Below are 16,152 nucleotides of genomic sequence, written 5' to 3' on the forward strand. Positions count from 1 at the left end.
CTGATATAAGTTCACTAGGAATTTTACCATAATTGGGATCAATCATGCATTAATATACACCAAAATCAATTACTAATATAAAATATACAATAAAATATAAATACATATTTAAAATAAATGTAATTACAGATATACTTATACACAAATACATGACAACTAATTTTGATATATACTTAGCATTTTTGAATTTGGATATTATTTAGCAGCTCCAAAATTATTAATGCATTTAAATAAATTCAACTGCAATACGATATTAGATTTACAAGTCTAAAAGTGATTGAAAAGCTAATTTATCATCGACACCTGTGCAGCTAGAGATGAAACACTTTCCACTAATGAAGGAGTACAATATGATACAGAATAGAAGATACAAACGAATAATTACAGATAGATAGTACCCTTTCAAATTTGATTCTAATTGTGGGTACTTCGATACAGAGTAATAAATCTTGCATCATATCATTCTATGATTTCTATCATGAGAACTATGTGGGATGCTTCCCCTATCTATATATTAAAAATGATTCAGTATAGAAGATTTGGTGAGTGTCTTACAAATAGCTTTCAGCAACCAAGAGCAAGAGATATATGAAATATTGGGTTACTTATACACACGTATAGTTGTTTGTACATTCTGTCATAATATACACAATTGTGGGGCCTTAAGGTGAGGTTGATAGAGTTCTCTTACAAAAAGGAATCACGTATCACTCGTGCTAATACCCGAGAAGATAATCTGCTAACAATTTCAGGAAGCACTTTAGCCGAGATGCCGGGCAACACAGGGAGCAGGTCTTGGATAATCTGAGGGACATTGAGTACCTGTTGCCATTCCCCCAAAACAACAAAGACAATGAATAATTAAATTGATTGTGTTAGACACCAAAAGAGAAAAAAAATTGTTTCATTTAACTTTTTGAGAATTGATTTTGAAGTAAAGTGATTTATATTTAACAAGAGTAAACTATCAAAATGGTAGCCGAAAGTTTACTACACTGACAAAAATAACCCCAAAAGATGCTAATGATAAGTTCTCGGGACAAAAACCTAGAAATTCAATATATATTCTAAAAAACGACTTTAGAGATCAGATTTTGATGTAATGTTTTGCAGATATTATTAGAAAAATAAAATCTTTTCATCCTTAAAATTTGGTAATTTTATGTGTTAAGTGAATTTTTTAAAAAAAAGTTCATTGTGAATGACCTTCTTTGAAAAATAAAAACAAAAATCTAAAGATCGAATTTTTTCGCTTCGAATTTTTTGTGCACCTTCTACATATTTATTCAAAATGTTGCCACAAAAATTTGGATCAAATGGATAAATCATTTGCCAAATAATGGAAGTTTTTTTTATCACTTATAAAAAATATCATATTTATTGGTTATTTTTGTCGCATTTTCAAATCATTCAGAGGCTATTTTGTCAATAACATCTTTCAGGAACTTTTTTGTCAGTGTCCGAATCTTTTAAGTACCGAATTGGTAACTAAATCTATTTGATAATTTTCTTTTTTAAATATATTGACACCCATAATCAATAACTAAATTGGAAAAGTGAAAAATTGTGTCATATAATTGATTTGGACCCATAATCAATTATGAAGTCTTGGTTAGGGGTAAAACCAATCATCTAAAAAACTACATAATTGATTTAGATTTTGATTCATCATAATGGAATATGGGCGCATTCAATTGGTAATCCATGCTTTGGACCATTTTTAGTTGAGGGAAAAATCAATGCTATCTATAAACAAAAAATCAACCATCAATCAGCCATCCACCCACCCGTATAGGAATACATAAGAAATACGAAGTGACTACATATTCATAATCAACATATGAATAAAAAGTATAAAAGTATAATGGTTGCTGATTAGTGTTCATAAAAAGTTTGATTATGCTATTATGAAAGAAGTTTGAATATTCAGCTACAAAAAAGTTGATTTTTCCGGTGAGAAGTTTGATTATTTTGGTCAAAATCACTGTTAGAAAAATGTGAATGAGACCCTAAATATACACAAATACGTAATGACTTATTTGGTGGCTGATTTATAGTGTTGATAACATTTTTGAAAAACAATATACTTGTCTATTAAGAGAGAAAAAAAAAAAGGCACACAACAAAGTTCTCGATAGTGAAATTCGTTATTCATTACCTGACCAGACGTCCTTGATAGTGAGCTTCCAGCAGTCAAGAACTCCACCACTTTCTGGACATTATTCAGTATGACTTCATCCTCTTCGGTTATGGTGGGTATAAGTGCTGTCGTCTTAAAGGGTCCAATGGTAGGTACCATACTGAAAACCGGGGCCGCATTCTGAAATCCGAGTGGGGATATTATTCTTACGAGTTGTTCTCTTGTAAGTGCATCAATGCCTTTGACAATCTGCATTCACAGGCAATAACGTGGATCACCAAATGCACAGAAGTCAGAAAGTAGCACTGATTCAAACTACCCATAAATATGACAAATTTCACAAAATATAGAAAATAGTTCATCATGGCACTGACAAACAATATGCAATGAATCATCTAAAAAACAGTATGATATGAAAAATAAATGTAAATGAGATGAAAACACTATATAAGCCTTTTGGACAACAAGAAGCCTCTTTTAGTTCAGGGTAAGAGGAATTGATGATCCAAGTTGGCTACTTGACTCCTATCAAGTATTTATTATGTATAAGGGATGTTATTCAACACTAGCCACTGCCGAGCAAAAATCAATCACCTGGATGCATTGCAGCCAATGAACCAGAATAGTTACAGAAAAGGGTCTAACAATGACAAATCAAATTGAGCAGGAGGAGAGGAACATCAATAAAACAATATTTCAAGCATAATAAAAAAATAAAGTCATAACTAATTATTTTTATTTCATTTTCAAGTTCAGCTATTTGCAGAGTTTCAGGTCAACTATTTAAACATTTGTTGATTTCCTCTTATCTGAAGAATTTAATGTGAGAAATTATGAAATTGATGATAGGTTGGTTACATAAAGCTTAAGTATCATTTGCTTACTTTAGTACTACTTTGATTTCTTCTTTCATATAATTTTCATATGTATATCAAATTTACTCAACAAATAGAACATGCAATATTAGAATTTAGACCTTTGATATGAACTAATATCTTCTATATAATTGAAGAAATTAATGTGAGAAATTATAAAATTGATGATAGGTTAGTTGCATAAATGCTTTTTACTATGATATTCTAAATGTGATTATATAGATAGATTCTGTTCTCTATGTTGCAACAAACTAAGTTTAGTGTTGACATGGCAAATTCATAGAAAATGTAAAATCTTTGGTATCATTAGCTTCTTAAACACTACTTTGGTCTCTCCTTTTATATATTATAATAGATAGTTACGACTACATGAGATTACATCACGGGATTAAGAGCCCTGCTAATGTTTCATTAAACATAAATTTGTCATCATCAATTAAAATGCTAATTAGATTTAACTAAGCAAGCATAAGCTTTGCACAATCAAATTATATATTTTGAAATATTTACAGATTCAATGCATTCAAGTGTTGACATTTTGTCCTGTTTAATGTGAGATGAGAGAAACGGGGATTCAATACATAATCACAGGATATACACAATTAACTACCATATCATAACGGATCCTATAAGGATATAATATCATAACTCATTTATTCACACATATTCTAACATGCCCCTTTTTCCAAGTAACTATCCATGTAATTGGTATTTTATTTTTCTTTTTTATTAAATTTTGGATAGAAACTGTATCTATTTAAACAACAGAGGTTCGTTCCCCTGATGAAAATTATAATGAGGCAACTGGGCACCAGATGGACCCTTGTCATTACTAATCTAAAACTTGTAACATACTGAAAGACCACAAGAGGCTTGGCAAGACATTGATATACGACGGGTTAGCTGAACTTGCTAAAAGTCAACGAGCCTATTAATCTAGTTTCATTTGTTTTGAATTCATTTATCAAATGGCCTAAGGAATCATATGTTTGGAAATAATTATTTCTTCCCCAGGAGAAATATTTTTTAAGCATAGAGAAATAACATGAAACCTATCCGCAAAATCGTCGGATGATTTCTACCATTTAGCTCCCTTGATTTCCGCCAGTTATACAAAGATATGCAACAACTTAATACATCCAATACTATTAATTTCAAGTAATTTGTATATCACGCCATTTAGCGTACTTGTTTAATAAACATGGTCGAGAGATATTTGGTACTCGGCTCTAAAATGCAAAGAATAATTAAATCAATTTGCATCTTAAAAAGTCATTTGAAGTTATAAGAAGTTATAAGATAGAAGTTATAACAAAAGCTTCTTAAATACTTATAGAGAGAGTACCTCATCCAGAAGAAATTCTCGGAAAAAGTTTCCCCTATCAGACAGCAAAAAGGCCAAAGCTGCCCTTGTTTGCAGTGGCTGCTGTGATTGAGGAATTGCAGACTGGAAACCGGGCAAGAGAAACTGTGATTGACTAGTAAGCACCCCAAGTTCAGCCATTTCCCCATTCAGACTCTCTCCACCTCCACTTTTGGCAGCAGTAATAAAATTCTCAAAGGCTTGCATGACATCAATAAATCTTTCAGCATCAAAAACTCCAGATTTACCATATATAGTGTAACGTAAAGCATTCCTTAGCCGAGGGGATTCATCCGTAAGGAGCCTCTATCAATGAAACGATGGACATTAGTATAGATTAATCAGAAGAATCTAGTGTAGCAGTAGGACAAGCTAAGTCACCAGTAACAGAAAATCCTATTGGTTTAGCATTCAAAGCTATGAACTAAACTGTCAAATTCCAATTTTGTTTCAGTAAATAACTTCCATGCATGATGGGTGTAACGAAATCAAATTCGATGAATTCCATAAAATTAACATAATCATTCCTTCAATGTGCTCCACTCGAAATTTGTGCGTGCTCTAGAACTAGGACACATGCAAATGGAAAAGATATCCACCCTTTATTTCAAAACAGTCACTAAGCAGAAGATTATACCTGAGCAATATAAGGGTAGGCCTCATCAACAATGGCAAAATCCGAATTTCCTACTAAGGCAATCCCCTCTAGCACCCCAATAGCCCTAATTATCAGGGCAAAGTATGGGGGTATCCTAAATGGATAATCAAAGGTAATCTGAGCCAAATCTGATGCAAGCTCTTGAAAATTGATGTTCTTTGCTCCTCCACCTTCTAAGGCCTGATCGAAGACCTTGGCTAAAACTGGCAAGATTGGCTCTAAATTGACGCCATCAGGAATGAAACCGAGTTTAACAAAGTCTTTAACTATAGCTGGGTAATCCCGATGGATGAGATGAGAAATTGCTTCAATCATTCCATACTTTTGATCATCAGTCAATTTTGTAACAAGCCCTAGGTACAAGAAAATAATTTGATCATTTACCACAATGATTCACATATTGAAACATCTACTTGCATATATAAAGAGTAGCATGAAGGATTAAGGCAATATAATGAACCATGGAACAAGAGATACACATGTTTAAAAATTATTCCAATTACATCATAGCTATAATATTCAGGTGAGAAACCAAAAAAAGCTATGATTAAGAAAAGAAAGCTTCATTGCCACATTAGTGGCTCCACTTACCTCCCCACCCAAACATACCCTTAACAAGAACATCGACCACCCCCCTTTCTCCAAAAAAAAATAATATTAATATGTATGATACGGAAAAATACTATTCTCACTATTCCATCTTTAAATTCTCAAAATGATATTTTTCCATCTTGAATTAGTTACGTAAATCAAATGATAACATAGTGTCCTATAACATGGAGGTCTGAGGAGAATTGGTTCTGCAACAGTAATATGAGAAATATAACTCCATAATGAGCTTATCAAAGAGAATTAAGCATAAATATGTTTAGTTTATAAATAATTCATGACAAGACACAATGGCATTGTTTGATCCATGTACTCAATCTCTCCTAGTGTGGAACAAGGCCTTGTTGTTGCGGTGGTGGTTCTTAAAAGCAAAATTAGTTCACATTTTCAACATATATTTCATAAAGTAAAAGCCACACCTATGTCTATAATATTGGCATCGTCTGAGAAAAATAATCTACAACTATACAATATTCAGATACCCAAAAAAAAATATTCTTACCAAAGTCAAGTATAGCGAGCTTTCCATCTGGAGTGCGGATCAAATTTCCCGGGTGTGGATCAGCATGAAAAAATCCAGTATCAAGCAGCTGAAATAAAATAAAAATGAAGAGATAAATATGTAGTAATTACTTACATCAATGATTCCTAGAAGAACTCTTCTAATACTATACCACATACATTTTTATCATCATTTTATTATACAATCACATGTTCATTAATGCATAATTTTTACATTAAATATTTTATTCAGTAAAGGGTTCAGAGATAAAACAATATGATTGGAATTGACATCAAAAACAATAAAATAAAACATTCTATAATTCTTTTTAAACCAAAAAGATATAAAAAAAAAAAAAAAAAAAAGTGAAACTACCTGCTTTAGATAACAGATGACTCCAACATTAACTAGCTCTCCAACATCGCTTTCCGTGCTTTGTGACAACTTCTCTCCGTCAATCCACTCTGTAGTAAGAACCCTCCTTGATGTATATTTACTGTAGGTTCTTGGTATCACAACCTGAAACTAGAACTATCAGAAGAAGTAGCCGAGATCTAGTGACCATTCATGTAAAAAGTATTCGGATAGAACTCCCACGTATGATAAAACCTTTGACAAGCATGTTATGAAGATAGGCACGTTTATTGTGTTTCTTCAAATTTATGAAACATTATACTGTAAATAAATATTGACGAAAACATTCTACATATAAACAATGTACCATAATATCTTAGTTATAAAAAATCTTGACTTAATGAACTAAAAATCTAACCTTACATTCTCAGTTTGATCACCCATTTGTTAGGCATATATGTATCCACTATCTAGGGCTTTGGTGATTAGGGTAGTGTTTTGGATTACATCCTCAAATAAAATCACATTATGAATTTATTATGATATATGATAAAACTCAGCCTTACTTTCTATCGTTAACTTTTATGCCACCACATAAAAGACAACTTCAATTCAGATGGCAGACTACACACAGAGAAAACAATAACAGACTAAAACTCCAAAAGAATCATGTACCCACTACAGCATTCCACCATGTATGCATGTATAGCTATATCCACATTTCATATCCATAGACAGTTCAAACATCTCTAGGAAAACATAGGAAATAATTAAATATTCTCCCCATCAAGCATACACATGAATGCTTTTCTTATAGCTATTTTATCATTTAGTTAATTGCACAGTGTCACTTGGAAATAAAAGCAAAACTCTGTAGTACATGCATTCATATTTTACTAGAATGGAAAGTTAAGATTTTAAATAACCTCCTTGTACTCTTTGGTCTCATTCTGGGAGACAACTTTAAGTTTCTTCCCTAGTGTAAGAAACTTACTAGAAACTTAGATGGCAGGAAGGGTTTCTTTTATTCAGTCTTCAAGTCATATTAATCTAATGCATTGTCTTCTATCTAAATATATTTATTCCCCTTGCTTTTGTTGTTTCAGTGGGTGTTACTTGGTCCTTGGGGACCTATAAAACTTCATTTGGTCTGCAGTGTGTTACATTCCGTGAGACAATCTTGTCTCATGAGCTAGGATAATTGTTGTATTAAAAAAGAATGGTTACCTCTCATTCAACCATCTGATTTACCCATATATCATACTTGAATCAAAACCAAACTTAGATTGTGGAAATACCAACCATGTTTTATATGCAATTCATTTTTCTTTAATATATAAAAAACAAGAGGAAAATATAGAGAGTGGGCGAAAATTAACTTTAAGTAATCATCCTTACCTGTGGTAGGTCTTTCCTCATCATTTCAGCAAAACGATTTCCATTTTCACCTTCATTCACATAGTCTAGCTCTTCAAAGAATCGAGCAGCCCACTCATCAACCAACCCAACAACGTCTATTGAGACCTATAATGTACAAAATAATAAAATAAAGGCTTAAATAAAATTTTTGTTCTCTATAAAATACCCGTGTTTTGGTTTTGGTCCTTATAAAAAAGTTTATTTTGGGTATGGAGGACATCTGTAATAAGCAATTAGCTTGCATTACCAACATCACTATTTAAATGTTCAAATTAATTCAATTTCAATTGACAAATACAACTTCAAGTCTCTCCTCACAATAATTAAACTTACCTGTGGAAACTTTCGAAGAGCCAAACCTAGCTTCCTAATAATGAATAAATCAATTGTGACTGTCTCAAGAACAAAAGGTCTTTGTACTTTAACAGCCACCAAGTCCCCGTTTTCCTTCAGGCGGCCCTTATATACCTGTCCAAGAGAAGCTGCAAAGATTTAACAAAAGGATTAATACCTCCTGATAAATAAACTTAAAAAACTAGCAAAGAGAGACTATACTTTTTCTACAATGAAATTACTATAGCTAATTGGTTGTCTGGAGAGCTACCAGCAGCAATGGGAGATGTTGATAGTTCAGAATAGATATTTTGCCATGGTTGACCAAGCTCCTCCTCAATTAGAGCCATAGCTATATCATCTGGAAATGAAGGAACCTTGACATTTACAGAATTCCCCCACAACCCCATCAAAAAAGAAAACAAACCTTAGCAAAAGGAATAATTCAGTATTAGAAATCATAATGTCATGGTGTAACTGCTAATAATTTTCACTATTTACAATTTCAAAATTAATTCTTGTATGTTGGATCATGATTCTAATTTAGACAAAGAAAACGGCCCAGTAAACTGCTTATGAAAATAGAACATAAATATTAGATGCAACCAGCACAACTGTTTCATTTTTCTAAAATAAATAGGAAATATAATTTTGATTCCTATTTGTGATAATGTGAAACTTCTTTATTGTGAAATATAAGGAGCAACTAAGAAAAAATGAGTGTCACTTACAGGGACAGACCAAATTTATTTATTTATTTATTTTGAACCCAACACTAATTTTAATTTGGTCCCAACACTTTACAGTAGCTTCATGCCAAGCTGAAAACTTCAAAGCAGCACCACACAACAAGAATTACTAATAAACAATTGCGTGTACATGGACCACATTAAATTTTGCTTTTATATTGAACAAAATTGAAAAATGAACACTATGTATATGGAGAAAAAACATATATTAATCAATAAATCACACTTGTCTGCATATCAAATTATGAACTTTTCTCAGACTCACATAGAGATGGATTATGCAGAATGGTGAAATAAAGCAAAGGGAGCAAGAGCAACAAGCTTACTTTATCACAAAGTTTCTGCAGTTCTGTCATTGCTACAGGTGATAGTATATCAGGTCTAATGCTCAACGCTTGCCCAAGTTTTATGTACGCTGGACCCAAAGATGTAACAATTTCACGCAATTCAATTGCTCTAGCAACTTCGTTCTGGTTATAGAAAATTGGAAAGAGCAAAAATGAATAATCACAAATTCACAATGTAAACTCAAAAGTTGCATTGTAAAAAGTAGATAGGAATATATGGAAAGCGACACGTATACCCATACAGAGATACATGTTCAAGCCCTAGGTTCTACAGTACCAACTAGTAAACTACTTTTGTATGAAGTTAAAATAATTATAAAATAACTCATTCAGTCATTTCATAAAAGCAAACACTTCTTAGTTTTTATTATTTAAAAAACTAAACATAAAAAAAAATAAAAGAGAGTGGAATAAAACACTCTGGAATGAAGAGTAAGCTATGAAGCCTTTCTGGATATTAAGGAATTACCTCCTTAACCTTCTTCTTAATCACATCCGAAGCAATGCGCGAAAGGAAACCTCCAGCAACAGAAAGTAACTGCACAATGCGTGTAGCAACAGCACGTGGACGTTTTCCCCAATATGCAGAAATACTTGGGGGATCATACACTAAAGGCAAAAACTCACTACTTTCATCCACCTACACCAATATAGAATACAAAGTTCCAATTACAATCAAATCTGATACTCGTTTATAAAAAACAAAAGGCACACACTTTATCCAAAAAGGGAAAAACGGAAAAATTAAACACTAAAATGAAAATGAGCATAAAGGAATGACAGCCAACATAGAGATAAACTCCAAATATATCATAAAACAATTTTTAAAGCAAATACATATCAGTTTGATGCTAATGTATTAATGTTAATGCACCATAAGTCCATAACTGCTGTCAACTAGTAATCACAAACAAGTTCACTAAATTTTAAATAATAATAACAATAATAATAATAAAATTAAATACTATAAGATTCAGATAATTTTGAATACCTCAACAAGACGTAGCTCAACATCATCCGCAGCAAACAACGAGTCCTTCAGGTTCTGTCCACGAAGGCCTCTCATCAGAGTCGCTAACTGTTCGTCTTCTTCCATTTGTGCTCTCATTCGCTTTATCTCCTTTGAAACATCTCCAATTCTCTGCCATCCAACAAAACCCACACACTCAAAGTCGTTAACTCACGTGTTCCATCAACTCAACAAACAATCGAAATAAAAGACATGCAAAAAGAAAGATAACTGAATCATGCTTTCGTGTTTTTATTTCCTGCATTACTTCTCCTGGTTCATGATTTCATGGTTTTGTGAACTAAATAACAAAAACGAAAAAATTATTTCATTTTTAGTATTTTTCTACTTTCAGTATTTTGTTAAGGAAGAGATAAAACAGAAAACAGAATTTTAGTTTATTATTTTCACTATTTTCAAACTTTTTCCCCTAAAAAATCCTGATTTCAATCCAAAGTTCTTTATCTCACTATTTCTTTGACAAAATCTTCAGAAAAAAAAAAAAACAGAAATGGAACATTAATAAAAACAAAAACGAAAATCAGGATCAGGATCAAAAGTGTCACCGTTGATCCGCCGTTGACGGTGCTGCCAGTCGGAGTAAACCTAGATGACGAACCATTGACTGCACTGCTCAGTGGGGGAGACCTGGACGACGAATCGTTGATGGTGGTTGATTGAGCGGTTATAGCCTGTTTAGCCTCCGCGGAGACGATGAAAACACGGTTGGAGTGGAGGCGAAGCGGACGGAGCTTACTGCTCCATGATGGCGAATGGTGGTGGTGTGAGAGTGAGCGACGGCGAGGGAAGGAATCGATTCGGCAGGAGACGAGCGTCGATGCGGCGTCCATGGCGGTCCGTCTCCCCTTGTGGAGAGAGACAGAGAGAGAGAGAGAGAGAGAGAGAAAATGTAGAGAATTTGGAGCAATGCGGGCCAAACTGGTGGTGGTGGTGGTGTTTGGCGAAGTTTGAAGTGATGTGTTGTAATTGTACCCTCTTAGTTAGTGACTTAGTGTACGAACCACTAACACTTTATGTGGATGTTGGAAAGAATACGAGAGGAAAGAGAACAAGAGGAAAGAAAATAAAAAAAAAAAGTTGAATTATTTGTGTGAATAAAAAAATAGATGGTAAAAAAATTAAAAAAATATTTGGATAAAAAAATATAAAAAAAATTATAATAATATAAAATTATATTAATATTTTTTATTTATATTTTATTATATTTATAAATATTATAAAATATTATAATTTTATATATTTAATTTAAATTATTTATTTAATATATATAATGTTTTAATATGAATTTTTATTATAATAATATATTAAAACTAAATTTATATTAATAACTGTTAATAATAATATAAATAAAGATATAATTAGAAATACAAAAATATAGTATTTTTTTTTTGTTTTTTTTGTTTGTAATGGAAAGAACATTTTTTTAGTGAGACTCACAAAAAAAATTAATTTTTTTGATAACTAAATAAAAAAATATTATTTTTTATTTATTTTTTATTTTTATTTTTTCATTCATTTTCTATCAAATCAAACATAGTATAAAGGAAGGAAAGAAAATGTATATACAATGAGCCAAAGAAAAATAGAAATTGTACTAATTTTTTTCTTTTAAATTTAATTAAAGCCAATTTTTTTAGTCAATTAATTTTTTTAATTAGTTTTTAATTTTAAATTTCGTATCCTAAGTTTCTTAAATTTTTAAAAATTTAAAGATAAAAAATACGGGCTTGCTACACATACAAGCAAAAAGACCCTACAAGTTATACAAGTTTCCAGCCCACACTTCTTGCACGCGCGCAGCGACTCACTTTGAATGGAGAGTAAAATTCACGCGCTCCACTCAACAGTTGCGCTTCGCGGAAACCGCTCCTTGATGGCGCACTCTTCCACTTCTCCAAGCCATTCGAAGAATACACAAACCGTCCATTTTCGAGCAACATTACAAACTACAGAGATAGCAATCATCGCGAAGATTCGAACTCTCCATCAACACAACATAGAACTCTCCATCAACACAACATAGAACTCTCCACCAAGAATCTCCAGAAAAAACGAAGTTATAATACTCAAGGTACGTTACGTTACTATTTTACTTATCCTGTATATTTTTCACATTTCGAAATCGAAGAACTAGGTTTTACTGTTCTACGTTGTTGTAGGTTTTACTGTTCTTCTTGTTCTACGTCTCATTTTACAGTTTATAATGTTCTACTTGTTCTAGGTTTTACTGTTATTCTTGGTTCTAGGTATACTGTTCTTCTTAGTTGTTCTAGGTGTTACTGTTCTTGTTGTTCTAGTTCTTCTGGTAACTGATTTTTAGGGGTATATTGCGTAATTTGGTGGGTGTATATGGAGAATTTGTTGGGTGTATATGGCATAATTTGTTGGGTGTATATTTCTGAACTGATATACTGTAATATAGTTAACAGTTGCAACTGTTCTTATATTTGCTTGTCCATGGGTGTATATTGCTTGACCTTGTAATGTTACTTCACCTTGTATATTAATGCATGTTTAAATGATATCTGATTGATATATATTGGTGTATCTGACTCATATCTATGGGTGTAACTGACTCATATCTATGGGTGTATCTTACTGATATCTATGGGTGTATTTTTCATTTCAGAAAAAATGGCAGCGAGAAACCAAGCTGGAAAAAATGTAAGAACAAATATATATCTTAGATGAAATCAGTTTTATATAATAGAAATATATCTGACTATAATTTTGCTTTGTTTACAGCAAACCAAAGACCTTAAGTGTGCAACACATTTGTTAAGTGAGAAATTCAGAAACATGAGTGAGGAGAAGAAAACGATTGTTAGAGATTTGGGATTTGGTGGCCTGATGCACATCCCACCGCTAAGGGTGCATCACCAAATATTAAGGGAGTTGGCTAACTCCTTCAAATTAGAGGAAAACAGACTGGAAACCAGCTACGGTTCTTTTAAAGTAAGACCAAAAACAATAGGTGCTGCGCTTGGCATCAATGCATCAGGTAACTCACTAAAAATTATAGGTGTATATGACTATATTCAGGTGTATTTCAATTGATGCTTGGGTGTATTTGAACTGATTTTCATACTATGTTGTTTTCCTTTTTGTATGAGATCTATTTCCTCAAAAAGTTAATTATAAGGATCTTTCTGAAGATGATAAAGAAATTTTTAGAAGATTCCAGGGTAAGACCTTCAAAAATCTTACAGATGAGATGATGGATATTGGCATTGGTAATGAACAGGATCGCCTCATGTTCAAGAGAATTTTCATCCTCTATATACAGATGGCGTTCCTGTTACCAACGACAATAAATAAATCTCACCTGTGCACCTGGCCCCAATTTTTGAGATGGACACAATAACAGAATGGAATTGGGGAGGACATGTTTTGAGTTTTATCATCAAGGGCATAACCGATTACAAGCTGAAAAAGAAAAAGGCAATTGATGGCTGCCTATTTGCCCTGATGATAATTTACTTTCATCTTTCAAAAAATAAAGACAAGAAGAAGGCAGAAAGACCTCCAAAATCCTAGATTGCCAACTGGAGTAAAGAGCAGTTGGTCGAAAGAATGAGGGCGGAAATAGAGAAAAATATGGTAAGTGAACATAATATGTTGGGTGTATTTTATTTACCTGAATGCTACTAACTAAAATTTTTAATGTTTCAGGGGATTGTAAAAATGGCGGAAACAAGAGAAAAATGAAAAAATAGAGAAAAAAGAAAAAAAAACAAGAAATAAAAAAAAAAAACAAAAAAGGAAGGCAAGTTCAACATCATCATCGGAGACAGAAACAACTGATAGTGATAATTCTACCTCTGAGTCTGAGACTCAAGAAGACTCAGAGGATTCACAAAAAAAACAACCCAGCAAAAAAGTCAAAAAGTAGGCAACATACTTGGGTGTATTTTCTTTATCAAGTTGGGTGTATTTTGTTAATTAAGTTGGGTGTATTTTGTGCATTCATTTGGGTGTATTTTATCCCTTTTAGTGTATTTTTAAATAATGATTGTTTGCCTTCCAGAATGGAGTCCAAAAAAAGAAAGAAGAATCAGGAGGATTTTGATTCAGAATCCGAATCAACTGATGAGTAATGTTCTGAAATTATTACTCATTTCCTTTGGGTTTATTATCAAGATTTCATGTATTAACAAAGTGTCTCTTATTAATTTATAGAAGCGAACAATCATCACCAGTGAATAAGCAAAAAACAAAGAAAAAGACACAGAAAACACCAAAAAAGTAAGCACTTCTTTGGATAGTATTTTGTGATAAAATTAATTTTTTATTTCTGATTCATACTTGTTTTTTCCACCCAGGACACAATTCAAAAAGAAAAAGGTCATTGTTGAGGATTCATCTCCTGAGCAAGCTCAATCCTATCATGGGTACAGTACTTTGTAAGCTATATTACTGTCTATCATCAAGATTATATTTGTTAACATGTTCTTTTATGAATGTACTGTCAGATCTGAAATAGGAAGTGAAGATCTAAATGAATTGTTAAGGGAAAACAATGAAAATTCTGCTGCATAGGGATATGTCTTGTTGGGGTGTATATTTCAGATTTTAGGGTGTTTTCTTTGCTAATAATTGTTTCTTATTTCGCAGGGAGAAGGAAGCTGACCTGCGATCGACGGAAGGTCACTATGTCTCATCTGAAACGTAAGAAGTTTTATTTGATAAAATCTTGTTATCATGATTTAACAGTATGGTATTTTGTGTGAATAACATGAACTCTATTATGTTTAGAATACCGGACGTAAACTTGGGAAGTGATGATCCTTCTTCTCAATGACACACAGAACAAAGTAGCGTAAACAAACCGGCAGAGAGCATGTAATTTCTCTTTCAAATAACTGTTCCTTTTGTCCTTTTATTACCTTCTACTTCTGATTCTGTATATATATTTTTTTAGAAAAAAAAGCCCTTTATTGTTTTATTCGAGAAAAAAAAGGCAGGAAAAAAAGCAAAAACTGCAAGTATGTAAGTTCTCAAAAAACAAAGCTTGTCTTTCTTTTGAATTATTCGGGTGTATTTTTGACTTTCTTAGGGTGTATTTTAGGTTGAGTCTGGTTGAAGAGTCAGCCAGTGAGCCGACTAATTCGAATATGATGGTTGTGAGAGAAGAGACACCGTCCGAAGGGCTTGCAATGTGAGTTTTTCAAGAATATTTCAACCTTATAACCTTTTTATTTTCAAAGGCATTGTTAACCTTTTATTTTTCTTCTTGTTTAGAGTTCCGATTCAAGTTTGTCTACCACTGTCCCAAACAACCACTGAGCCGAAAATTGAAGAAACACCTGAGACAGAAAATGAACCAACCCCTCTGCTACAAATTGAAGGAACTACAAAAACGTAAGAAATAGTCTTGGGTGTATATTTAGTTACAGTTTGGGTGTATATTTGGTTACAGATTGAGTGTATATTGTCCCTGACTAGTTTTTTTACATCATGATTAATTTTATGTAACCGTGCAGCACTCCTGAACCCCTCCCCCCCCCCCCAACAACTTGAAAAAAGCACACCCACACTTCCCCCAACTCCATCTAAAATGTAAGTTCATCAGAGTAAAATCAATGTTTTGGTTATCATCCGTATATTCTTATTCTTATAATACATTATACATGATTACGCAGTAATCCAGCCCCAGAAGACGCTGCTGCGCTGATGATGATGGCACGGACAGCATCGTATGTTCCTAAAACAGATCCGATGCCATCATTCAGCCTTGGCTTCACTGATTCAAGCCAAGAAGAAACAGCAACGC

General features: G+C 32.8%; 1 protein-coding gene across 1 annotated transcript; it reads right to left on the bottom strand.

The window, feature by feature from the left end:
- Nucleotides 1-312: 312 nt before the first annotated feature.
- On the bottom strand, nt 313-11,414 carry LOC112754947 (uncharacterized). Its single transcript, XM_025802781.3, has 13 exons — nt 10,925-11,414; nt 10,341-10,490; nt 9,819-9,989; nt 9,329-9,472; nt 8,525-8,630; nt 8,254-8,402; nt 7,900-8,025; nt 6,523-6,666; nt 6,148-6,235; nt 5,016-5,389; nt 4,361-4,684; nt 2,159-2,389; nt 313-822 (listed from the first exon to the last, which is right to left on the bottom strand). Exons 1-13 carry the CDS (start codon nt 11,207-11,209, stop codon nt 688-690), a joined length of 2,427 nt encoding a protein of 808 aa, XP_025658566.1. The 5' UTR covers nt 11,210-11,414; the 3' UTR covers nt 313-687.
- Nucleotides 11,415-16,152: the final 4,738 nt, after the last annotated feature.

The sequence above is a fragment of the Arachis hypogaea genome, chromosome 16 (assembly GCF_003086295.3).
Source record: "Arachis hypogaea cultivar Tifrunner chromosome 16, arahy.Tifrunner.gnm2.J5K5, whole genome shotgun sequence".
In the NCBI taxonomy this organism is placed as follows: domain Eukaryota; kingdom Viridiplantae; phylum Streptophyta; class Magnoliopsida; order Fabales; family Fabaceae; genus Arachis; species Arachis hypogaea.

Coding starts and splice junctions, on each gene's coding strand:
- LOC112754947 (XM_025802781.3), bottom strand. CDS start 11,209: ATGGACGCCGCATCGACGCTCGTCTCCTGCCGAATCGATTCCTTCCCT. Junction 9,990..10,340: donor TTGAGCTACGTCTTGTTGAG/GTATTCAAAATT, acceptor ATATTGGTGTAG/GTGGATGAAAGTAGTGAGTT. Junction 6,236..6,522: donor TCATCTGTTATCTAAAGCAG/GTAGTTTCACTT, acceptor ATTTTATTTCAG/CTGCTTGATACTGGATTTTT.